The 27,125-nt window shown below is 42.8% G+C and overlaps 2 protein-coding genes across 6 annotated transcripts in view; one reads left to right on the forward strand and one right to left on the reverse strand.

The window, feature by feature from the left end:
- The window catches only part of DAZAP2 (DAZ associated protein 2), a 426,196-nt gene that overhangs the window by 301,457 nt on the left and 97,614 nt on the right, over positions 1–27,125 (forward strand). The gene's annotated exons all lie outside the window — the stretch shown is intronic.
- The window catches only part of TFCP2 (transcription factor CP2), an 82,057-nt gene that overhangs the window by 28,449 nt on the left and 26,483 nt on the right, over positions 1–27,125 (reverse strand). For 2 of the 5 annotated variants that reach the window (XM_050748755.1, XM_050748754.1), the window contains exon 2: positions 26,876–26,920. The exons of the other annotated variants lie outside the window; for them this stretch is intronic. In XM_050748755.1, coding sequence (XP_050604712.1) covers positions 26,876–26,920 — 45 coding nt within the window. The remainder of the gene's footprint in view (positions 1–26,875; positions 26,921–27,125) is intronic. 5 annotated transcript variants of the gene reach the window in all.

Here is a 27,125-nt window from a genome sequence, read left to right on the forward strand (position 1 = left end):
AGTGCTAGGTGTGGTGGCTCACGCCTGTAACTCCACCACTTTGGGAGGCCAACGCAGGTGGATCACTTGAGGCCAGGAGTTCAAGACCAGCCTGGCCAACATGGTGAAACCCCATCTCTACTATTAATAGAAATACAAAAATTAGCTGGGTGTGGAGACACACACCTGTAATCCCAGCTATGTGGGAGGCTGAGGCACGAGAATCGCTTGAGCCAAGATTGTACCACTGCACTTCAGCCTGGGTGACATAGCGAGACTGAGTCTGAAAAAAAAAAAAAAGATAAAAAGAGTAGTAACGTGTTGATGACTGTTAAAGCAAGGTGATGAGTATAAGAGGGTTCATCATATAATTCTGTTTACTTTGTATATGTTTGAAATTTTCCACAGTAAAGTTTTTTTAAAAAAAGAAAAAATATACATAGGCCACAGAGTACTTCTGGGTACAAAAGAAAAGGAACAGGGCACATGAAATAAAAGAAACAATTAAGATTCCCTTGGCCGGGCATGGTATGGCTCACGCCTATAATCCCAGCACTTTGGGAGGTCAAGGCGGGCAGATTACTTGAGGTCAGGAGTTTGAGACCAGCCTGGCTAATATGGTAAAACCCCATCTCTACTAAAGATACAAAAATTAGCCAGGTGTGGTGGCGCGTGCCTGTAGTCCCACCTACTCAGGAGGCTGAGGCAGGAGAATCACTTGAACCCAGGAGGTGGAGGTTGCAGAGAGCCGAGATCACGCCACTGCACTGAAGCCCGGGAGACAGAGCGAGACTCCATCTTAAAAAAAAAAAAAATTCATCTAAAAAAAAAAAAATCCCCCCCAGAAGATTAGAAGTCAGGAATCCAGCGATTTTTTTTCTTTTAAGACAGTCTTGCTCTGTCTCCCAGGCTTAAGTGCAGTGGCACGATCTCGGGTCTCTGCAATCTCCACCTCCCGGGTTCAAGTGATTCTCCTGCCACAGCCTCCCAAGTAGCTGGGACTACAGGCACATACCACCACGCCGGGCTAACTTTTGTATTTTTAGTAGAGACAAGGTTTCACCATGTTGGCCAGGCTGGTCTCAAACTCCTGACCTCAAGTGATCCGCCCACCTCGGCCTCCCAAAGTGCTAGGATTATAGGTGTGAGCCACCTCACCCAGCCCAGAGATTCTTGTTAACATTCCCCATGTTCAAAATGGAATACATTCAAACCTTTACCTATAATTTAAATATTAAGCTTATAAAGAGACCAAAATGCTTCTTTTTAACCATTCACAGATGAAAAAGCAATTATTGCCGGGCGCGGTGGCTCAAGCCTGTAATCCCAGCACTTTGGGAGGCCGAGGCTGGTGGATCACGAGGTCAGGAGATCGAGACCATCCTGGCTAACACGGTGAAACCCCGTCTCTACTAAAAAATACAAAAAACTAGCCGGGCGAGGTGGCGGGCGCTTGTAGTCCCAGCTACTCGGGAGGCTGAGGCAGGAGAATGGCGTAAACCCGGGAGGCGGAGCTTGCAGTGAGCTGAGATCCGGCCACTGCACTCCAGCCTGGGTGACAGAGCGAGACTCCGTCTCAAAAAAAAAAAAAAAAAAAAAAAAAAAAGAAAAAGCAATTATTTATATGTACCTATATCCCTCACCAGTACACACATTTTCCCCAATACATCAGATTACAGGGTCACTACCTTCAGGCAAAGACACTATTGACAGAAAGTTGACTACACTCTTGTGAATTTTACAGACAATATTATAAATTATTACTGGAAAATAAAACAAGTAGCAAATGTTCTGATTATTGACTTCACACACAGGTATAATACAAATTTACTGGCATGAACACTAAAAAAAGGAAGGGTGGAAGAGAAGAAAATTTTTCTTTCTGTTGATATCTGAATAACAATAATATGTTATTATTTGAATCCAGTAAGACTTGATGCAAACCAGTTTTCATGAAACAGTTTTCTTTTTTTCTTTTTCTTTTTTTTGAGACAGAGTCTCCCTCTGTCACCCAGGCTGGAGTGCAGTGACACCATCTCGGCTCACTGCAGCCTCTGCCTCCTGGGTCCAAGTGATTCTCCTGCCTCAGCCTCCCAAGTAGCTGGGATTACAGGCATCTGCTACCACGCTCAGCTAACTTTATATTTTCAGTAGAGACAGGGTTTCACCATGTTAGCCATGCTGTTCTCAAACTCCTGACCTCAGGTAATCTGCCCACCTCAGCCTCACAAAGTGCTGGGATTACAGGGGTGAGCCACCGCGGCCGGCATATGAAACAGTTTTCTCATCGTTAAAAAATATTTCAATGGCCAGAAACACAAAAGGCACTTTCTTTTCCTTAGGCTTTGCTCATATGAGTTAAGAGTGGAGACTGTTGAGGGAATCCTTCTTCCTGTCCATATTAATTTTTTTCCACGTGAAACATATTGTTCCCTTGAGACTATTTACAACTGTAGAAACAGAGTTTTCTAAAAAATTACTCTGTTCTAGTTCTTTTATTTCTCAAGATCAGGAAGTTACCAGTGCTCTCATAACAAAAAGTATAAAAAATAAAGTAAAACACCACAAAACTTAACACAGTGTTAGCATTTGGAAGCCTTTACTGTCTTATCATTCTCAAATACATCACATCTGATGATTCTTTAAAAGATTAGTAAAGATTACCAGATATCAAGGCAAATAGGATTTTGAAACATAGCAACAGTTCAACCTTTATGAATGTAGGGTGGCTATTTTTTCTTCTCAAGTATCACTACCAACCAAGGTTAATAAACAGCAACCATTCCTAGTCTTCTCAGGATCATGTGGCATTACATCTAACCCATGACTAAGCAAAGGACTGCTATCTGGGGCTAGAATTCTAAAACTGATTCTCAAAGTTACCCCTAAAACTAACTCAAAACAGTACAGCCAAACCAAATACACAAGACTGTATTTCCTCATCAGAGAGTTTAAGATCTATAAACCCCAAACATATTTCAATTATTCATAATTTTGCTACACTGCATTTCTTTTAGTCTGCTGTGGGAGCAAAAGTACCATTCAGTTCCACATTCCTAGAGATAGAGGCTAAAGGTCACTGGAAATACAATTCTAGGTCCCTATTTATACCAAAACAAAAACAAGTGCATCCAGAAAGAAACGGTTTTGGAAATCCAAGTCTGCTCTTCCTTAGAGGTGAGTTTAGATAAGGAAAACCCAAACCCATTCTGGTAGATTCTAAGTAGCTGTTGCCAATGTATAATTTAACATTTTATTATATTTTCTGATTGCTTTATGCATTTAGTTCATTTTTTTTTATTTTTTATTTTTTATTTTTTATTTTTTGTAGAAATGGAGGTCTTGCTATGTTGCCCAGAGTGGTCTCAAACTCCAAGCCTCAAGTAATCCTCCCACCTCTTCTCTCAAAGTGTTGGGATCACAGGCATGAGCCACTGTGCCCGGATTAATTAATTTCAATGAACCGTAAGCTATTTGAAAGGAAGACTTCTCTTTCCTGTTCTTAGCAAATATTCACTGATATGATGTATACTTTTGTTTTGTTAAATAAAAACTATAGGAGGCCACTAAACTCCTATACTAGGCCCCAACAAAGCAGACTAAAAATAAAAATGGAGTCATCCATCTTAAGTTCTACATTGTTAAACCTAAACTAAGCTATCTTATCTTCTAAGAAATCAGGAGAGACAGAACACCTAATGTCCCAAACAGGACAGTTTAAATCTTCAAACAGCATGATAATGAAGTTCCCTCTGCTTTAATCCTCACACAAAAATAGTAGCCTGAAGTAGCCTGATGTTAACCAATCAGCCACTTTTCTTTTTTTCTTTTTTCTTTTTTTTGAGGGGGTCTCACCCAGGCTAGGGTACAGTGGCGTGATCAAAGTTCACTGCTGCCTTCAATTCCTGGGTTCAAGGGATCCTCCAGCCTCCCAAGTAGCTGGGACTACAGGTGTGCACCACCATGTCTGGCTAATTCTTAAATTTTTTGTAGAGATGGGGTCTGATCATGTTGCTCAGGTTGGTCTTGAACTCTTCTCTCTTAGCCTCCCAAAGTGCTAGAATCACCGGCATGAGCCACCTGGCCCAATCAGTTATTTTTTTTTCTTCTTCTTTTTTTTTTTTTTAAGAGTTCTGAAGTGATTTTACTTTTATTTCCTTCACTTTAAGCCAATTATGAAATTTCACCGTGATTTCTGGGGTGTGGGGGGAAGGCGGTGTTTAAGAATCATCAGGGCTGTGGCCCAGTCGGCCTGCGGAGGTGCAGGCAGGGTGGGCCCTCATGGGGCAACCAGAGGAGCACGGACTGCCCTGCTGGCAGGTAGGTCATGTTCCGAGAGCGTGAGAGCTGTTAACGCAATGTCCTCCGCGGCTTCCAGTTTGCACAGCTCGATCAGGCCGTCCCCCGCCATGGCCAGTGAGTTGGCAATCAGCTCGGCTGCCTTGGAGTCGCCCTCAGCAGAGACCATGGCCGCCTTTTTCTGCTGCTCAGCCTTTTCCATCATAAATCTGGCCCTCTCTGCTTCCTGCTGAGCCACCTGTTTGGCTTCCACCGCTTCTGTGAACTCCTTCCCAAAGGTCAGATGTGTCAAGGACACATCGTCCAGGATGAGCCCAAATGGGGCTGCTTGCTCTTTAAGGTCGTTGCTCACCTGCCTGGAGACCAGCTCTCTCTGGGTGATTACTTCTCCAGCATCAAAGCGAGCCACCACTGACTTGAGGATCTCGGTCGTGATGGACGGCAGCACACGCTCATCATAGGCCTCTCCGATGCTGGTGAAGATGCAGGAAGCTGGCTAGCGACGGGCAGGAAGATGATGCGCAGTGTGATGTTGACATTCTGTAAATCTTTGCTACCAGTGATGACTGGTACATGATGTGGTGGAGAAAGGCAGTCAAAGATAATCGGTTTCTGTACCCACGGGATGAGAAAGTGAGTCCCTTCCCCTACCACAATGTCCTGTCATTTTTGTCCTAGAATCAGTCAAAGATGACAGCTCTGTGCCCAGCATCCACATTATATAAGGCAGAGTTCACATGCCTCCTGCAACAGCTAACGCCAAGCCAAACTTACCATGGACTCAAACACTTTGGCAGCCATGTTTTCTTCTACAGGACCCTCTCGCACCTGCTTCCACTCTGACCTCCACATGAATCAATCAGTTACTTCTCTATTCTTCTCTCTCCCTCTCCCAGCCTTACAAGAAAAAGTAACTTTGAAAAGTAACTAATACACTCTGTTCTTTGCTTCTGCTTCCTTTAGCCCTTCTGTCTAACCTCTTCTGCTCAGCTCACTGGAACAATTACTATATTTTATGGAATGATGTCTTGCTCAATTCTAGAATCACAAAGAAAGCCAACTGAGATCTTTTAAATTTGCTGTAATTCTATCCTTTGACAGGTTGTTTGCATTCACCAGAATACTCAGCACTATATACACTATAATCATTTTGGAATTTTTGATCTTACCCTATCTCTGATCAAAGTATAAAGATACAGAAATCACAGGCTAGGCGTGGTGGCTCACGCCTGTAATCCCACCACTTTCGGAGGCCGAGGCAGGTGGATCACTTGAGGTCAGGAGATCAAGACCATCCTGGCCAACACGGTGAAACCCCGCCTCTACTAAAAATGCAAAAATTGGCCGGCCACAGTGGCTCAAGCCTGTAATCCTAGCTTGGGAGACCGAGGTGGGTGGATCACGAGGTCAGGAAATCGAGATCATCCTGGCTAACATGGTGAAACCCTGTCTCTACTAAAAAATACAACAAAAATTAGCCGGGCGTGGTGTTGGGCGCCTGTAGCTCCAGCTACTCAGCAGGCTGAGGCAGGAGAATGGCGTGAACACAGAAGGTGGAGCTTACGGTGAGCAGAGATTGTGCCACTGCACTCCAGCCTGGGCAACAGAGCGAGACTGTCTCAAAAAAAAAAGCAAAAATGAGCGAGGCGTGGCGGTGTGCGCCTGTAGTCTCAGCTACGCAGGAGGCTGAGGCAGGAAAATTGCTTGAACCCAGGAGGCAGAGGCTTCAGTGAGCCAAGATCACGCCACTGCACTGCAGCCTGGTGACAGAGCAAGACTCCAATTAAAAAAAAAAAAAAGATATAGAAATCACACCTGTTAAAAGGATAAGTTGAGTATATGTTAAAAATGTATACCCCTAAATGGAAATCCAAACCTGAGCATGAAGGCATAGCAGAAAGCAACTGAGTGAAAGGAAGAGGAATAGAAGCAATATCAGGAGTGATCTTTCTTGAATGTAACTAAGATTCCACAAAGAGCTGCTTCACAGTCTCCTGAGGTATAAATTACCCTTTTGAGAAAGGGCAGCCCCTGAATGGTCTCTACTAATTCATAACTGTGGTTTAGCTTTCTTCCTTCAGGCCTACCAGCTGTTTGAGATGCCCTGTTCTAGAAAGAGCCTAGAAAAGGGAGAAGGAGAGGGTTGAAGAGTGTTACCTTGAGTAAGAAAGGCAGTAGATAGCATCTAAGGAACTTAGAAGCTAACTTGGGACAATAAGATGTCATGAACTTCAACTTTCCTATTTGTAACCCTCATTTAGCTTCCACTAAATGAGAATAAAGCATTTGAAACAAAAGCATACTAACATCCCTATGTCAGCTACAGCATGGAAGGGCAACAGCTGAAGAGACTACACTCTACTCTAAGGCCAGCTTCAAAAGAAAAAAAACATCCAGCAAACAATTGGCCATAACAACTTTAAGAAAATAGATTGATTTTCTGGGATTTGTGGGAAGGATGTAAGGTCAGATCAGGGAGGAGACCTGGCAAGGAGAGATGGCCCTGTGATTTTACCATAAAGCCAGTAATGATAAAAGATTTCTGCTACGGAAAAATCTCATACAACTAAAAAGCAGCATATAAGATTTTTTAAATTTGCCTTGCTAATTATTCTATCATCCAGAAGGTAGAAGAAATAAGTAGAATTATAACTTGGAACCTAATCTGAATAAGAAGAAATTGATCAGAAAAGAAGTAGTGGATGCCTCAAAAGAAAACAACCAAGGCAGACAGGCAGGCAGAAGGGCGAGGGGCACAGCTAGATGCAGCAACTAGACTCTGAGAACAGGCTTCAACCAGTCAAGGAGACAGGACCTAAGGCTGAAGTGCTAAAGACAGGACCTAAGTCTGAGGTGCTAAAAGGGAAGACAACAGGATTGAGGTTCTCAAAAATGAAATTCTGGCAATCTCACATTATTTAAGATAGATGGGGGAAAAAAGAAGGGGCTTATCTAAAGAGACTAGCTGGAAAGCTCACCAATCAACTAAGAATTAGACAGACATACACAACATATATAAAAAGAAAGAAACTATTTTTAAAAATTGCACTGATGTGTCATCAAGAAGGAAGCTGAAGCTGAAGCCCAGAATGTGCTGAGACTTGCAAAAAAGGTAAGGAAGACACAGGCCCACTCTTTGATGTAAATGGCATATTACTAATTAATATAAAGCAGAGACAGAACATCTCAATTCCTGTTTTTCTTCTATCTTTTCTGACAAGAAAAATCATCTTGAAAGTAGAAAGAAAAGAAGAAATATTAGGAAAACTAGATTACTGACCAAGATAAATAAGGAGACTGTCAAAGAGTGCCTATCTGTCTAAATGAATAAAGAATTCCTGGATGAATTCTACACCAGAGAACTTGAAGAATCTGCAGATGAGACCCATGAGTGACACTTTGGAAACCCAGACAAGTCTCATGATTCTAACAATCCCAAATATCACATTAGCTTTGTGTGTCTGCAGAAGCAATTTTCTTTTCTTTTCTGTTCTTTTTTTTTTTTTTTTTTTCTTTTTTTGAGACGGAGTTTCACTCTGTTGTCCAGGCTGGAGTGCAGTGGTGCGATCTCGGCTCACCACAACCTCTGCCTCCTGGGTTCAAGCGATTCTCCTGCCTCAGCCTCCTGAGTAGCTGGGATTACATGTATGCACCACCACGCCCAGCTAATTTTTGTATTTTAGTAGAGATGGGGTTTCACCATGTTGGCCAGGTTGGTCTCGAACTCCTGACCTCAAATGATCCACCCAACTCAGCCTCCCAAAGTGCTGGGATTACAGGTGTGAGCCACCATGCAGAAACAATTTTCAAAAAGAAAGGAGAATATATTCTCCGTACCTTATACTAGAGTTGATGTGATGTGCAGGACAAGCAAGACTGCAAAATAGGTTACTAAAAGAATAGTTCATTAATAAAAACTAGTATCAGGAACATCACCAAACTCCATTTTCCTTTTTTTATATGGTTAGGCCAGCAAATGCTATAGGCATAAATATAGTATCTGGATTTCAGCAAGGCATAAAATAAAGTCTCTCTTGATATCACTGTGCAAAGTGAAAAAATATGTATTTTTTAACTTGAAAGTTAAGTGGCTTCACAGATAATTATACAACTGTACCTAAAGAGTTGCAGATAAATCTGGAAGAAGGCTCAGTAGTATGCAACGGGGTCCAGAGTAACCTGTCCTTTGCAACATTTTTTTATAAACGACTTGGATGAGAATATGGAAAGGAGGATGATCAAATGTGCAAATGACAGGAATCTGGGATGGGAAAGTAAACACCCTGTATGCCATTATCAACTTTTTAAGTAATTGTAAGTGGCTGGAACAGGAGGCTAAATTTAAGGGGATCATATTTAATAAGGATAAATACAAAGTCATAAGCTTAGAACAAAAAAAAAAACAATAAAAACAAAATGGCACAGGACAGTGAGAAATGACTAGGCTTTTAAAAAAGTCTATTTCAAAGACACAAACAGTGTGTTACAGCTGCCAAAATCACTGATATCAGGTTTCATTAAAAGCAAAGTCTGAATGAAGAAAATGTCATTCTCTATGCAAATCAGACTACACTTGAATATACTTAGTTCTGAATGTACACATTTGAGAGGACTTAAAAAATCTAAGGAGAGGCTGGGCATGGTAGCTCATGCCTGTAATTCCCAGCACTTTGGGAGGCCAAGGCGGGCAGACCACGAGGTCAGGGGTTCGAGACCAGCCTGGCTAACATGGTAAAACCCTGTCTCTACTAAAAATACAAAAAATTGGCTGGTCATTGTGGCAGGCACCTGTAATCCCAGCTGCTCGGGAGGCTGAGGCAGGAGAATTTCTTGAACCTGGGAGGCAGAGGTTGCAGTGAGCCAAGATCGTGCCACTGCATTCCAGCTTGGGCGACAGCGCAAGACTCCGTCTAAAAAAAAAAAAAAAATCTAAGGAGAGAGATAAATAAGTGAGGTGACCTAAAGTCATGTCATATGTAGAGAAAGAGGATTGCTGAAGCAAAGAAGTCTTTTTCGTTCTATCCTGTAAAGAGATTTCAGTAGCTCAGGGTTAGATGAGCTGACCTCTTTAAAAGGGTCTCCAAATCAGTTCTATGGTTTTATTATTCTAAAAAGACTAAATGTTGTGAGACTGTTCAGGTATTAGAAGCTGCATTGGAAGGAAAATGGGCACAGGGAATCTTTTGGCAGGATAAAAATATTCTAAAACTGGAAGGAAAAAAAAAAAGCTCCATTGGAGCCAGGCACAGTGGCTCACACCTATAATCCCAGCATTTTGGGAGCCTGAGGCAGGAGGACTGCTTGAGACCAGTAATTTGAGACCAGCCTGGGTAAAAAATAAGACCCCATCTCTACAATAACAAATTTTTAATTAGCTGGGCATGGTACTGTGCGTCTGTAATCCCAGTTAATTGGGAGGCTGAGGTAGGAGGATTGCTTGAGCCTGGGAGGTTGCAGTGAGTCATGATTGTGCCACTGCACTCCAGCCTGGGCAACAAAATGAGACCCCATCACAAAAAACCTACAAACACAAAAACAACATTAAAAATAGTAGCTGTTGGCCAGGCGCAGTGGCTCACGCCTGTAATCCCTGCACTTTGGGAGAACAAGGCAGGTGGATTACCTCAGGTCAGGAGTTCAAGTCCAGCTTGGCCAACATGGCAAAACCCTGTCTCTACTAAAAATATAAAAATTAGCCGGGTGTGGTGGTGTGCGCCTGTAATCTCAGCTACTCAGGAGGCTGAGGCAGGAGAATCGCTTGTACCTGGGAGGCAGAGGCTGCAGTGAACCAAGATCATGCTACTGCACTCCAGCCTGGGTGAAAGAGCAAGACTCAGTCTCAAAAAAAAAAAAAAAAAAAAAAAAAGCACTGGGCTGTGTTTAGGGATCCTATTTATTATTAGAAAATACTAACTGGCATATAGTCTCCTCTGATAGGAAATACCACTAGTTCACTGCCATTACAAAGTCCAAAGCATATTTTCCATCTGCTATAGAAGGCAGAGCCAAATGATAACTATAAAACCCTACATACTGGCTAAACCAACAGGCTTATAAATCTGTCTTAAAAAAAAACTGTCTTAAAAAAAACTGGCCAGGCATAATGGCTCACGCCTGTAATCCTAGTACTTTGGGAGGCTGAGGCGGGTGGATCACCTGAGGTCAGGAATTCAAGATCAGCCTGGCCAACATGGCAAAACCTTCTACTAAAAATATAAAAATTAGCTGGGCGTGGTGGCAGGTGCCTGTAATCCCAGCTACTTGGGAGGCTGAGGCAGGAGAATCATTTGAACCTGGGAGGCAGAGGTTGCAGTGAGCCGAAATTGCGCCACTGCACTCCAGCCTGGGTGACAGAGTGTGACTCTATCTCCAAAAAAAAAAAAAAAAAAAAAAATTATTTGTACATTTGTGTACTTGCCATGACAAAACAAGGAATAGACAAACTATAATAAAATAAAATATAGATAACATCTAGGCATACTAAATCTTCTGTATACCAAATACAACAGGCCCATCAGTATAGCTTTGTTCTATCACAAACAATCCCTAAAAATGATATTCTTGGTTAAAGTTAAGATATAAAAAGGTTTTCAGTTCTCAGAGAACTTCTATATCTTATGAACATCCACTTGGCCAAAGGTGAACTATGCTCTCAGTATAATGAATGATACTCTCAGATCTTCTAAACTGTCTATGAACAAGCTGAGTAAAATATGTATTTCCTAAAATACCAATAACTCCCGTTAAAAATATTTTTTCCACTCAAGGTGGCCTTGAATAACTCCCCTTTTGAAAAGAAAACTTCAGTCATTCAAAGATTTATTACCTACTAAGTATCAGCTACTATTCTAACTATGAAAAATCACATTATCAATTTTTAAAAATAAAATTATTTTCTTTTCCTTCCTTTCCTTCTTTTCTTTTTCTGTCCTTTTGGTCTTCAGGGTTTCAGCAGCAGTAAATAAATGGTGTACCTTTTTAAGTTTTTACTACTTTTTTAAACACAAAGTTTATGACATCATCTATTCTCTATTTTGTACTCACTTCTCCCTAACCAATTTACAACAAGTTCTTTTTCATTTATGCCTAACTTTCAGCTAAACACTTGCTAGATAGTTCCTATCTAACTGTAATAGAACAAATGTTAAAATAGAGGAACAACTGGTTGGGGGCAAAATGAATATAAATAAAATCTAAATAATCCAAAAGTAGTCTTAAGTTTTAAATATCATAAAAACCGCCCGAGATTTCATCACTAGGCTGCTAAATGTGACTTTGGTAGCTAATCTCCAAAGATGGTCTCAGATGACCCACAGCTCTTTGTATTCACACCCTTTCGCAGCACGCCTTCCACACTGGATATGGGCTGGTAACTTGCTTTAACAATAATGTGGGAGAAATAACAGTGTGCAAGTTCTGGTTTAGGAATTAGTCTTTCTTTTTTTTTTTTTTTTAGACAGAGTCTTGCTCTATCACCCAGGCTGGAGTGCAGTGGTGCCATCTTGGCTCACTGCAAACTCCACCTCCTGGGTTCAAGTGATTCTCCTGCCTCAGTCTCCCGAGTAGCTGGGATTATACGCGTGTACCACCATGCCTGGCTAATTTTTTGTATTTTTAGTAGAGATGGGGTTTCACCATGCTGGCCAGGCTGGTCTTGAAGTATTGACCTCGTGATCCACCTGCCTCTGCCTCCCAAAGTGCTGGGATTACAGGCGTAAGCCACCGCGCCAGAGTAGGTCTAGTCTTTAAGAAGGATTGCTAGCTTTTACTTTTGCACTTTTGGGAACTCTGAACTGCTAGTAAGAAGTCTGGCTACTCTGCTGAAGCAACCACATGGAGTGGCTCAGTGGAGATGGGGAGGTCCTGAGGCTACACGGAAAGACAGCGAGCTCCAGCCAACCCAGTGTCCCAGCAAAGCCCAGCATTAAACATGTAAGTAAGCCATCTTGAATGTCCCAGCCTAGGCCTCAGAATGACTGCAGCCTCAGCCTACTGATTCCACATGAAGGAGAACTGCACGGTCAACCCATAGATTCATGAGAAGTCATTGTTGTTTTGAGCCACTAAGTTTTTGTGCGTGGTTTGTTATGCGATAAAATAACAAAGCTTCGGCCGGGCGCGGTGGCTCAAGCCTGTAATCCCAGCACTTTGGGAGGCCGAGGCGGGTGGATCACGAGGTCAGGAGATCAAGACCATCCTGGCTAACATGGTGAAACCCCGTCTCTACTAAAAATACAAAAAACTAGCCGGGCGTGGTGGCGGGCGCCTGTAGTCCCAGCTACTCGGAGGCTGAGGCAGGAGAATGGCGTGAACCTGGGAGGCGGAGCTTGCAGTGAGCCGAGATCGCGCCACTGCACTCCAGCCTGGGTGACACAGCGCGAGACTCCGTCTCAAAAAAAAAAAAAAAAAAAAGATAACAAAGCTTCTAAAAAATTTCTTTGTTCTAAAACAAAACTTAATAGTAATGGTGAATGTGCAAAGGAAAATATTAAGTCAACCTTACTTAGAACAGTTCTACTAAAAAAAAAAAAAAGTGCATTCCAAAAGCCACTGTATGACGTTTAAGAAAAAATAAAGCATAAAACTATCTCAGATTACAATATAACTCATCTGAACTTAAATTACCTTTTAAAACAATTTAATGCTATAAAACCTTTAACTACATTGCCAATAAAATATACCTATTTTCACTCTCTCTCTCTCTCTTTTTTTTTTTTTTTTTGAGATGGAGTCTCGCCCTGTTGCCCAGGCTGGAGTGCAGTGGCGGGCTCTCAGCTCACTGCAAGCTCCGCCTCCCGGGTTTACGCCATTCTCCCGCCTCAACCTCCCGAGTAGCTGGGACCACAGGCGCCCGCCACTACCCCCGGCTAGTTTTTTGTATTTTTTTAGTGGAGCCGGGGTTTCACCGTGTTAGCCAGGATGGTCTCGATCTCCTGACCTCGTGATCCGCCCGTCTCGGCCTCCCAAAGTGCTGGGATTACAGGCTTGAGCCACTGCGCCCGGCTTTTTTTTTTTTTTTTTTTTTAAAGACGGTCTTCCTCTGTTGCCCAGGTGGGATACAGTGGCACAATCACTACTCACTATAGCCTCAGCCTCTTGGGCTCAAGCCATCCTCCCACCTCAGCGTCCCGAAGAGCTGGAACTACAGGTGTGTGCCACCATGCCCAGCTAATTTTTATATTTTTTGTAGAGATGAGGCTTTGCAATGTTGCCCAGACTGAGACTGGTCTCAAATTCCTGGGCTCAAGCAATCTGCCGCTTTGGCCCCACAAAGTGCTGGGATTACAGGCGTGAGTCATCATGCCTGGCCTTTGTTTTCACTCTTTGGGTAAAGAAACAGTGTTGGCTGGGCATGGTGGCTCACGCCTATAATCCCAGCACTTTGGGAGGCTGAGGCGGGCAGATCACTTGAGGTTAGGAGTTTGAGAACAGGCTGGCCAACATGGTGAAACTCTGTCTCTATTAAAAACACAAAAGTTAGCCAGGCGTGGTGGCAGGTGCCTATAGTCCCAGTTACTTGGGAGGCTGAGGCACGAGAATCACTTGAACTGGGGAGGTGGAGGTTGCAGTGGCCTGAGATTGCACCACTGCACTCCAGTCTAGGCGACAGAGTGAGACCCTATCTCAAAAAATAAAAAAGAAAAAGAAAGAAACAGTGTTAAAGAATTTGAACAATATGGCCAGATCCAAAAATTAAGCAACTGGATAAGAAAATAAACAAAAAATGTATAAGAAACAGAGAAAAAAGGAGAAAATAAATGTGTGTAACAGTGTAGCCCCATTAAAGGAATGATGGGATGACTATCTTCTTTCCTCCCTCTTGTCATATACTCTAGTTTTGTAGCTTTCAACATCTTGAAATACCATTCGTATTAGGTAAGCTATTTCATATTCAGACCCAGTACACATATACATATATTTGTGCGTCTACAGAACTGAAAAGTTTCATGAAACAATACTTACTAATTTTGGTATTTTTTTTCTTTTTTGAGACAAGGTCTGGCTCTATTGCCCAGGCTGGAGTCCGGTGGTGCCGTCTCGGCTCACTGCAACCTTCACCTCCCCGGCTGAAGCCATTCTCCCACCTCAGCCTCCTGAGTAGCTGGGACTACTACAGGCATGCCACCATGCCCACCTATTTTTTTGTATTTTTAGTAGAAATGGGGTCTCACCATGTTGCCCACACTGGTCTTAAACTTGTGAGCTCAAGCGATCTGCCAGCCTCAGCCTCCCAAAGTCCTGGAATTACAGGCATGAGCCACCCCGCCTGGCCTTGGTAGTCTCTATTTGACTTCATTTAAAATTTTTACTACAGCCTGAAGTTTGGAAAAAACACTGCTGTAGTCTTTTGTGCCCCTTAGAACTTTGTACCAAATTAAATCAAGTTTATTTACAGTTCCTTTAACAGTATTTTTAAAACAAACATAATAAAAGACAAGTCTAAAAGATCATACTGTAATTCAGCTACTTAAGAACAGGAATAATATCTACTTAGATAGATAATCAAACAAATACAGGTTGAGCACTGTGCCTCATGCCTATAATCCCAGCACTTGGGAGGCCAAGGCAGGAGGATCACTTGAGCCCTGGGGTTCAAAACCAGCCTAGGCTGGGCGTGGTGGCTCACGCCTGTAATCCCAGCACTTTGGGAGGCCGAGGCGGGTGGATCACGAGGTCAGGAGATCGAGACCATCCTGGCTAACACGGTGAAACCCTGTCTCTACTAAAAATAAAAAAATTAGCCGGGTGTGGTGGCGGGCACCTGTAGTCCCAGCTACTCGGGAGGCTGAGGTGGGAGAATGGCGTGAACCCGGGAGGTGGAGCTTGCAGTGAGCTGAGACTGCGCCACTGAACTCCAGCCTGGGTGACAGAGCGAGACTCCATCTCCAAAAAAAAAACAAAAAACAAAAAACAAAACCAGCCTAGACAACATAGTGGGACCTTGTCTCTAGAAAAAAATTTTAAAAATTAGCCAGGTGTAATGGTGTGCACCCGTAGTCCCAGCTACTCAGGAGGCTGAGGTGGGAGGATCACTTGAGTCCTGGAGGTTGAGGCTGCAGTGAGCCGTGACTATGCCACGGCATTCCAGCCTGGGCAACACAGTGAGATTCTATCTCAAAAACAAAAAACAACAACAACAAAAACATACAATTCAGGGCCAGGCGCAGTGGCTCACACCTGTAATCCTGGTGCTTTGGGAGGCCGAGGAGGGAGGATCACTTGAGGCCAGGAGTTTGAGACCAGCCTGACCAACATGTTGAAACGTTGTCTCTACTAAAAACACAAAAATTAGCCAGGGGTTGTGGTGGGCGCCTGTAGTCCCAGCTACTCGGGAGGCTGAAGCAGGAGAATTGCTTGAACCTGGGAGGCAGAGGTTGCAGTGAGCCGAGATCATGCCTGGGCGACACAGCAAGACCATCACACACACAAAAAAACTACAATCAGATCCTGCTTTTTAAGTCAGAAAGTATTTAGAAATAAAATAGTTTTCAAGTCATCTTCTGCTGTATTTGTATATTATATTACTAAATTCAAGTCAGGTCTGTATGAAAGGCATATAAATAGCAGTGGCTCTCAATCTTAGCAGCTGCACATTAGAATCACCTGGGGAGCTTTAAAAAAATCCCTTTCAGGCCATATCCCATGTCAACTAAATCCAAATGGGGAGGAGGGATTGGTGAGCTTAATTACTCAGTGCTATGTATTAATAAACTAAGAGAATGCATGGGTTTGATCTCTATGTCATCTAGAATGACCATCTTTTTATAGCAAGACTTGACTTTGCAGAGGTCCTCAGTGAGCCATCTTGAAACATTACCACAAAGGGTGAGGGTATTTGTTCAGGTCTACACATACCCATCACCACTACTGGGGTGAAAACACTCAGTCTGACATGGTCTCAGTAAATCCCTTCAAAACCTTTTCTTCTTTTTTGAATTCATCAAATAGTCTTTGAGCACTTGCTATGTTCTAGGCCCTGTTTTAGGTGGCAGGAATATAGCAATAAACAAGTTAAAGAAGGTTCCCTGGCCGGGCGCGGTGGCTCACGCCTATAATCCTAGCACTTTCGGAGGCCAAGGTGGGCAGATCATGAGGTCAGGAGTTCAAGATCAGCCTGGCCAACATAGTGAAACCCCATCTCTACTAAAAACAACAAAAAAAAATTAGCCTGGTGTGGTGGTAGGTGCCTATAATCCCAGCTACTCAGGAGGCTGAGGCAGGAGAATCTCTTGAACCTGGGAGGTAGAAGCTGCAGTGAGCTGAGATCACGCCACTGCACTCCAGCCTGGACAACAGTGCAAGACTCTAAAAAAAAACAAGAAAAAGAAAAAGAAGGTTCCCTGACAGAACATAACATCATTGTCATCTAAATTTCTATCTCTTCACAGCAATACCATACTAAATTATTCAGCAAACCCCTCATGTTTTCTTTCTCTCCAGTTCACTGTCTTTACAGTATTAGTGATAATAAAGGAAGCATAAAGGAATTATTTTAAAACATATAGTAAAAATGATGTAACTTGAAAGGGCCTAGTATGCTTATAGCAGATGTTTTATGCAACTGCCCTGAGTAGCTTACCTCTCTTCCCCTCCAGTTTCAAAGCAGGAACATGGAAACACAAGTGAGCAGTAGATAAAAACTACACGATAGGCTAGGTGCAGTTGTTCATGTCTATAATCCCAGCACTTTGGGAGGCCAAGGCAAGTCGATCACTTGAGATCAGGAGTTCAAAACTAGCCTAGCTAACATGGTGAAACCCCATCTCTACTAAAAGTATAAAAGATAATTAGCCAGGCATGGGGCACACGCCTGTAGCCTGTAGTCCCAGCTAGTTGAGAGCCTGAGGCAGGAGAATTGCTTGAACCCGGGAGAGGAGGCTGCAGTGAGCCGTGACTATGCCACTGCACTTCAGCCTGGATGACAGAGGAGACTCTGTCTCAAAAGCAAACAGCAACAAAAAAAACTACACCATATCTGGATTTTATGCTGTCCCTGAGAGAGCTGTCATTTGATAGTCTTTCTCTGGGAATACTGGTTCTGGAACTGTTTCCCAGAGGTCAAAACAGGGCTTAATGTTCTTTAAGCACTTTAAGAAGTGCTTCCGGAGTACAAATATTTCTATTTCTTCAGCACGATTGAGAGATCAGTTTAGATCACTTGCAAGATACCAGATGTATCTCAAAGTTTGAGATGTACATCTCGAAGTTTACCAAAAAATGAAGCTGATTTCCCTTTTTTCTCCTCAAGTCTTTCAGTCTCTCACATTTCTACTCGGCTGAATTATTTGCCAACTACCAATTATTTTTATACCTACCAGAAATGTGCTTTTATTTTCCTTTAGCTTATAAAGTCACTAAACACATCTAATTTCTGCTAACCTTATTTATTTTGGAAGCTGAAAAGAAAAGTATCTATGTCAGATACAAATTTACTTCCAGGCAGTTTGTAAGATATTAAACATTTAATCAAAGAAATCTGAATCAGCAAAGCCCTACCTCAGGAGATTTACCAGATATAGGCCTACCTTCTTAGTTTTTTTCCATACATTATAGGATTAGCTCTTACCAGCCTACAAATCTCATTAAAACACTGCTAATTGAAAACATCACCTGTGGCATCATTAGTACTAGGCTCTTTTATTAAATTTCTGACATCACTGACTCTTTCCAGTTAGGCAAAAAATGGCAACTCACAACAATATTCATAGGTTAAATATTCAAGGGAATCTGACTATTTTGATATAGAAAATAGAACTCTCATTTAAGTATTCAAAGATCAAATGTCTATCATCATAGTATGGCATAACTGGGAAAACACCAACAGTTATTTTTTTTGTTTTGTTTTCTTGTGACTAAGGGAATCCACACTTAGCCCTTTATAGTGCTGAGCCTCAAAGCTTCTTTTCCGATCCAAAATGTCTACCAGCTCATGCTTTTCCTCCCCCTTGCAGTTAGGCTTCCATCTTCACTGCCAAGCATCATTATTACCTCTCTATACTTGGGAGTTCTTACGTCTTGCTCATCCTGTACCCCCTACCATGCCTGGCTTCAAAGTAGGACAATCTCTCTAGTCCCTCACTCCTCCCTGTACTGAAAGGCAAGCACAGACACTTTTCTGTGTTTTTATTTATTTATTTTTTTTCTATTTTTCTTGTGTGTGTTTTTTTGGGTTGTGTGTGTGTGTGTGTGTGTGTGTGTGTGTGTGTTTGAGACACAGTAGCACTCTGTTGCCCAGGCTGTAGTGCAGTGGCGCTATCTCGGCTTACTACAACCTACGCCTCCCGAGTTAAAGTGACTCTCCCACCTCAGCCTGCTGAGTAGCTGGGATTACAGGCGCGCTCCTGTAATCCCATGTAAACCATGCCTGGCTAATTTTTGTATTCTTAGTAGAGATGGGGTTTCACCACGTTGGCCAAACTGCTCTGAAACTCCAGGCCTTAAGTGATCCAACTGTCTCAGCCTCCCAAAGTGTTAGGATTACAGGCGTGAGCCACTGTGCCTGGTGTACTTTTCTGTGTTTTAAGGCTTTAATTGCCGATGACTCTTAGGAAAATCCTGAAAGTACCAGAATACTTAGTCCTATGAAATGGTAAATAGGCCCTAACCATCTCTTCTCTTTTATGCTCAAAGTGATAGGACTTAGGAACATTTCTCCTCCCTCAGACCATATTTCTTTTTTCTTTTTTTTTTTTTTTGTGAGACCAAGTCTCGCTCTTGTTGCGCAGGCTGGAGTGCAATGGTGAGAGGCTGGAGTGCAATGGCGTGATCTCAGCTCACCACAACCTCCGCCTCCCGGGTTGAAGTGATTCTCCTGCCTCAGCCTCCCAAGTAGCTGGGATTACAGGTGTGCGCCACCACACCTGGCTAACTTTCTATTTTCACTAGAGACAGGGTTTCTCCATGTTGGTCAGGCTGGTCTCGAACTCCCGACCTCAGGTGATCCACCCGCCTCAGCCTCCCAAAGTGCTGGGATTACAGGTGTGAGCCACTGTGCCAGGCCAGACCACATTTCTGATGAAGGCCTTGTCTTCTAAAATGGCCAGCAAATTCCCTAGAGATGTAACCAGTTAGATCTGATGATGCAATCAAAGCAGAAATGTTATTTGCCCCTTGTCTTTTTTTTTTTTTTGAGACGGAGTCTCGCTGTGTCTCCCAGGCTGGAGTGCAGTGGCGTGATCTCGGCTCACTGCAAGCTCCGCCTCCCGGGTTCACGCCATTCTCCCGCCTCAGCCTCCCAAGTAGCTGAGACTACAGGCGCCCGCCACCACGCCCGGCTAGTTTTTTGTATTTTTAGTAGAGACGGGGTTTCACCATGTTAGCCAGGATAGTCTCGATCTCCTGACCTCGTGATCCACCCGCCTCGGCCTCCCAAAGTGCTGGGATTACAGGCTTGAGCCACCGCGCCCGGCCTGCCCCTTGTCTTTTATAGATAGAGAGTAAATTTGTGTTTCTGAGGATATGCAGAGCAGAAGACACCCAGTTTACTAAGCTTCAACCCTTCTCAGGCATGATAACTAGCTTTTTATCATTATCCTCCAATCTGTAGCCAGAGTAACTTTTTTAAAATGTAAATCTAGAAATGTTCCTTCTCTGTTTATAAAGTTTCAGCGGTTTCCCAATGTAATCATGACAAAGAGGCCGGGTGTGGTGGCTCACGCCTGTAATCCCAGCACTTTGGGAGGCCGAGGCGGGCGGATTACCTGAGGTCAGGAGTTCGAGACCAGCCTCAACATGGAGAATCATGACAAAGTGCTAACTCCTCAACATGGCTCCCAAAACTCTTCAGAACTGGGCCCAGTTTACCTTTTCAGTCTCATCTCTCACCATACTTCCCATCTCTCTATACATACGTATAGTGAGACTGCGTCTTGCTCTGTTGCCCAGGCTGGAGAGCAGTGGCGTGATCACAGCTCACTGCAAGACTCAAATTCCTGGGCCCAATCAATCCTCCCACCTCAGCCTCAGCCTCCCAAGTAGCTGGTCTATAGGCACACGCCACCATGCCTGGCTCATCTTTTAACTTTTTGTACAGACAGGGCCTCACTCTCCTGGCCTCTCAGGATCCTCCTGCCTCAGCCTCCTAAAGTGCTGAGATTACAGACAGGAGACACTGCACCTGGCCTCTTTTCCCTTTTTAAAAGATTCAGCAGACAAACTGCAGTTCCTTCCCCTGCCCCCAGGCCTTGGGGTCCACCTGCTCTCTTCTACCTCAACTCAACTGCTATGATTCATTTTTTGCACATAAATTTGCATTTAATTCATACAATAATGCTGTGAGGTAGGAGGAATTATCTCCTCCTCACCATTTTCCAACTGAAGGAACTGAGGCTACAGTAATTAGAAATGTTAAATAATGTGCCCAAGGTTACACAGCTATTAAATACTGGATTTACAAATGAATTTATTCATTCATTCATAAATACATTATGAACACTGATATGCCTGGAACTATTTCAGGCAGTAGGGAAATAGTAAGCAAACAAACTCATTTTATCCAAGTTTTATCCTGTTTATCACCACTCAATGCCTCATATTAAGTAGCAACTGTTTAAAACATTCCTGAGGGCAAAAAATATATAATCAAAAGCTCCCACTGAGTGCTCCAAAGATATTTCTAAAGGTGTTGCACTCTAACACTTATGCATGGATATTTGCACAACTCATACTAATGAAATGATAGTATCAATTAACTATGATTTCACTAAAAGAACCTGAAAAGGACTCAAAGGCCAGGCATGGAAGCTCCCATTTATAATCCCAATACTTTGGGAGGCTGAGGCAGAGGATCGCTTGAGCCCAGGAATTCAACACCAGCCTAGGTAATACAGTGAGACTCTGTCTTTTGTTCTTTTTTCTTCCTTCCTTCTTTTCTATCTTTCTTTCTTTTTTTTTTTTTTTTGGTAGAGATGGGGTCTCAAAATGTTGCCCAGGCTAGTCTCAAAATCCTGGGCTCAAGTGATCCTTCCACCTCAGCCTCCCAAAGTGCTGGGATTAAAGGCGTGAGCCACTGCACCTGGGCCCTTCCTTCCTTTCATCCCTCCTGTACACCCTCCCTTCTTTCCTTCATTTTTTAGAGACCGGGTCTCACACTGTCACCCAGGCTGGAGTGTAGTGGTGCCATCATAGCTCACTGCCACCTTGAACTCCCTAGGCTCAAGGGATTCTCCTGCTGTAGCCTCCTGAATAGCTGGAACCACAGAGGTACACTACTGCAACCATCTAATTTTTAAAGTTTTTGGTTGGGCGTAGTGGCTCACACCTGTAATCGCAGCATTTTGGGAGGCCAGGGTAGGTGAATCATCTGAGGTCAGGAGTTTGAGACCAGCCTGGCCAGCATGGCAAAACCCTGTCTCTACTAAAAATACAAAAATCAGTCAGGTGTGGTGGCAGGCACCTGTAATCCCAGCTACTTGGGAAGCTGAGGCAGATGAATTGCTTGAACCCAGGAGGTGGAGGTTGCAGCAAGCCGAGATGGCACCACTGCACTCCAGCCTGGGCGACAGAGCAAGACTCTGTCTAAAAAAATACAAATAATAATAATAATAAAATAATATTTTTTACATTTTTTTGGTAGAGATGGGGTCTCGCCATCTTGCCCAGGATAGTCTTGAACTTCTGGGTCCAAGCAATCCTCTCACCTCAGCCTCCTGAGTAGCTGGGACCAAAAAAAAAGAAAGCAGGGGGAGGTGGGTGAAGGACTAAAAGATTCTGCAATATAGCTGGTCTTTCTGCCCTAAGTCTAAATGAATTTCCAGATTTCTGTATGGTTCTTTTTATTATTTAGGTCTGTGTTGAAGTGTGTACCTCTGCAGAGAGACATTCACTGGTCATTCTACCTAAAGAAGATTCCATATATTTTCATTATGGCACTTCTTTCTGAAATTTCCTTATCTGTCTGTTTATAGTTTCTTCTCTGTACTTCTCTCACAGGAATGTAAGCTCTATTCTTGCAAGGATCTTCTTTGTCTTGTCACCCTATTATCACCAAGACCTGGCCATCCTAGGTACTCAATAAACACTATTTTTTAAATGACTAAAATAATAATATGCCCATATAAAAAATATAGGTCTTTAGCTGGGCAGGGTGGCTCACACCTATAATCCCAGCACTTTGGGAGGCCGATGGGGGCAGATCACTTGAGGCCAGGAGCACAAGCCTGGACAACATAGCGAAACCTCATCTCTACTAAAAACACACACACACACACACACACACACACACAAAAAGCTGGGCATGGTGGCGCACGCCTGTCATCGCACCTACTCGAGAGGCTGAGGTACAAGAATCGTTTGAACCTGGGAGGTGGAGGTTGCAGTGAGCCAAGATGGCACCACTGCACTCCAGCCTGAGTGACAGAGCAAGACTCTGTCTCAATTAAAAAAAAAAAAAAAAAAAAAAGCCAGGTGTGGTGGCTCACGAGGTCAGGAGTTTGAGACCAGTCTGACCGACATAGTGAAATCCCATCTCTACTAAAAATACAAAAATTAGCCAGGCATGGTGGCACACACCTGTAATCCCAGCTACTCAGGAGGCTGAAGCAGAAGAATTGCTTGAATCCCGAGGCGGAGGTTGCAGTGAGCCGAGATTACGCCATGGCACTCCAGCCTGGGTGACAGAGCAAACTCTATCGCAAAAAAAAAAAAAAAGTCTTTATAATTAGGCTACTCAGCAAACATGATTGGGTTATACTGTAGATGAATAGTCAAGACAATGCTGCTACCATTTATTATCAAATCTGTATTGAGTACCTGGCTGTCTATGATCCCTGTGAAGAGCTCCTGAATATTCTTCTTTACGAGTCTGCATGTTACTGCAATTACTTCTTCAAGTACAATTTAATTAATTAAATCTCTCACACATTTTTAAGCATCTTCTTTCCCTATCAAACCTACAAACCTATCTGCCCTTGAAACTATCTTCTCTTTTGCTCCTGATGTAATGAGGGCTAAGTTCCTCCTCCTGGGAAAGGCTAATCCTTACCCACAGACTTGGAGCCCACTCCCTCTCAATTCTCAAGAACCTTTTTCCTCTGATTATCCCAATACATGTACCATCAATCTTCCTCTCTAGATAACTCCCATTAGCATACCATCACATTTGAGTATTTCCCATCTTATAAAAAGAAAGTCTTCCCACATCCGCCTTCAACTACTGCTCTACTTCTCTGTACCTTTCATAACTAAAAGTCTTTATATAAAGAATCTCTTATTTCCTCACCTCCAATTCATTCTTTCAACCAACACAGTTCGGCTTTCACTACAACATATCATGGAAAGTAACTGTCATGGTCACCAGTGACTTCCATGTAGCCAAACTCAATGGTCACTTCTCTGGGCTCATCTTCTGTTTTCAGGAGCACTCAACACAGCTGTAACTCCTACATTCACCACTCTCTTCTCTGGATCCTGAATACTCTTACCTAATTTTCTTCCCACCTCACTGGCAACATCTTCTTAACTCCCCTGTGGCAACCCTCCTGCTCTACAAAACATCTGCACTTAATTTTTGGCTCTTCTCTTTCTACACTTTCAGATCTCATTAACTCCCATACATTCAAGTATCTCTTTATTCTGATGACTACCAAATGTGTCTACTAGGTCTAGACTTGTATATTGATTTGCATATTTAATGCCTACCTAACACTGCCTTTTTGTTGTCTCTCAGAGATATCAAATGGACCAAGTCCAATATAAAACTCTTGATCTTATTCCAAACATACCCAGCCTATCCCCCCTTCTCAGCAAATGTCAATACCATCCAACAAAATATTCAAACCAGAACTCTTGAAGGCATCCTAGATTGATCCTTTCCTCTTATCCTCATGTTCATTAGCAAGTCTTATACTTTTTTATCTATAAAATATATCTTGAATTCACATTCTCTTCAGTAGAGGATAGAAATTTATAGGACAGGCTCTGGAGGTAAGCTACTAGAATTTACATGACAGTAATAATTGCTAGCATTTATTGAGCACTTACTAGTTGCCTGACACTACCCTAATTATTTTACATATATAAACTAATTTAATCTTCATAACAATCTCACAAGGTAAGTACTACTATTATTACCTCTATTTTAAAGAGAAGCATGGAGAGGTTAAGTAATGTGCCCAATCCTGGTGAAGCCAGAATTCAAACCCCTAAGTTTGGTTTCAGATGTCACTATGCTAGGCTGTCTCTTAGAAAAAATAGACCAAAGATGGGGAGTTGAAAGCTATTCAACAGTCCAGGTAAAAAACAATGAGAATATGACACAGCAACGAAAGTACAGACACAAAGCAGACAAATACAAGAAATATTCAGATAAGACCTAAATAGAGAGTTACATTATGTTCAAGGATTGAAAGGCTGAATACATATGCCAATGATGTCAATTTATCCCAAATTCATCTATAGGTTCAATTCCAATAAATATCGCAATAGATTCAACTTGACAAGATGATTCTAAAAAACAAATTTTTTTTGAAACAGGGTCTCATTATTGCCCAGGCCAAGTGCAGTGGCATAATCATGGCTCATTGCAGCTTCAACTGCCGAGGCTCAAGCAATCCTCCCCCAACCTCAGCCTCCTGAGTAGCTGGGACTACAGGTGTGCACCACCACACCTGGCTAATTTTTTAATTTTTTTGTAGAGATAGGGTCTGTTTATGTTGCCCAGGTTGGTCTCAAACTCCTGGGCTCAAGCAATCCTTCCACTTTAGCCTTCCAAAATGCTGAGATTACAGGTGTGAGCCACTGCACCCAGCCATTCTAAAATTTCTATCAATAAGCAGAACCAAGAAAGGCCAAATACTCCGGAAAAAGAACGAGATGAGGGCTATGCCCTGCCAGATACCAACAATTACTTAAAAACTTTAGTAATTAAGACAGCATGGTATTGACACAGATAGACAAATTAACCTATAGAAGAGAATACAGAACCCATAAACTGACCCCACATATATAGAAATTTGATTTATGACAGCTGGTATAGTTGAGCAGTGGCAAAGATGGACTTTTCAATAAATTATGCTGGAAAAATCAGATATCTGGATGTGAAAAAAATGGAATTGGAGCCTTAGCAACACCCAGTACAAAATCAACTTTAAGACTAAAGTGTGAAAAGCAAACATAGAAAACTTTAAAAAAACAATATAGGAGAATATCTTTATGGCCTCAGCATAAGCAAGAATTTCTTAGACAACACTGGACAAGGTGGCTCATGCCTGCAATCCCAACACTTTGGGAGGCTGAGGCAGGAGGATCACTTGAGGTCAGGAGTTTGAGACCAGCCTGGCCAACATGGCAAAATGCCATCTGTACTAAAATCACATAAATTAGGCCAGGTGCAGTGGCTCACGCCTATAATCCCAGCATTTTGGGAGGCCAAGGTGGGCGGATCACTTAAAGTCAGGAGTTCAAGACCAGCCTGGCTAACATGGTGAAACTCTGTCTCTACTAAAAATACAAAAAACTAGCTGGGCATGGTGGCGGGTGCCTGTCTTCCTAGCTACTTGGGAGGCTGAGGCAGGAGAATCGCTTGAACCTGGGAGGCAGAGGTTGCAGTGAGCCGAGATCACACCACTGCACTCCAGCCTGGTGGACAGAGTGAGACTCCGTCTCAAAAAAAACACCAAATACAAAAATTAGCTGGGTATGGTGGTGCACACCTGTAATTTCAGCTACTTGGGAGGCTGAGGCAGAACTGCTTGAACCCAGGAGGTAAAGGTTGCAGTGAGCCAAGATCACACCATTGCAGTCCAGGCTGGGTGATGCAGTGAGACTGTCTCAAAAAAAAATTTTTTTTCTTAGACAAGACTCAAAAATCATATACCATAAAAGATTCATTAATTATACTAAGAACTTTAGGCCAGGCATGGGGGCTAATGCCTGTAATCCCAACACTTTGAGGTAGCTCGAGTGGGAGAACTGCCTGAGTCCAGGAGTTTGAGACTAGCCTCAGCAACATAGGGAGACCCCCTTCTCCACAAAAAATACAAAAAATTAGCCAGGCTTGGTGGTGCATGCCTGTGGTCCCAGCTCCTTGAGAGGCAGAGGCAGGAGGATCACTTGAGCCCAGGAGGTTGAGGCTGCAGTGAGCTGTGACTGCCATTGCACTCCAGCCTGGTCGACAGAGCAAGACCCTGTCCCTGCCCCCTCCCCACCAAAAAAAGAACCTTAGAACCAAAGACACATAAAGAGAGGGAAATGACAAGCCATAAACTGGCAGAATATACTGACTACACACAAAACTGACAAAAGATGAGTATCTAAAATATATTTGGGGCTGGCCATGATGGCTCACACCTATAATCTCAACACTTTTGTAGATTACTCCATCTCTACAAAAAAAAAAAAAATAAGCCAGGTATGGTGGCATGCCCGGCTGTTGTCTCAGCTACTCAGGAGGCTAAGGTAGGAGGATTGCCTGAGCCCAGTAGTTTGAGGCTGCAGTGAGTCAAGCTTGTGCCACTACACTGCAGTCTGGGTGACAGAGTGAGATCCTATCTCAAAAAAAAAAAATTAATAAAATATATCTAAGATTCCTATAAATTAATATGAAAAAGGCCAAACCTCCCTCCCCCACCCCGTACCCCCAAAAAACTCAAATACTTACTTCTTAGGAGAAAACATCAGTGGCCCACAAACATATGAAAAGGTGCTGGCCTCATAAGAAATTAGGAAAATACAAATTAAAACCACAATAAAATACTATTCCACACAAAAATTACAACAGTGAACAAATAAAATAATGGCTAGGATGCAGAACCGAAACACCTGAACTCTAAGTATACTAGAAAAATAATTTAGCATTATCTTGTAGGAAGATATAGCAAGCTCATAATCCAACAATTCCATTGTTCCTA

The sequence above is a fragment of the Macaca thibetana genome, chromosome 11 (genome assembly GCF_024542745.1).
Source record: "Macaca thibetana thibetana isolate TM-01 chromosome 11, ASM2454274v1, whole genome shotgun sequence".
In the NCBI taxonomy this organism is placed as follows: Eukaryota; Metazoa; Chordata; class Mammalia; order Primates; family Cercopithecidae; genus Macaca; species Macaca thibetana.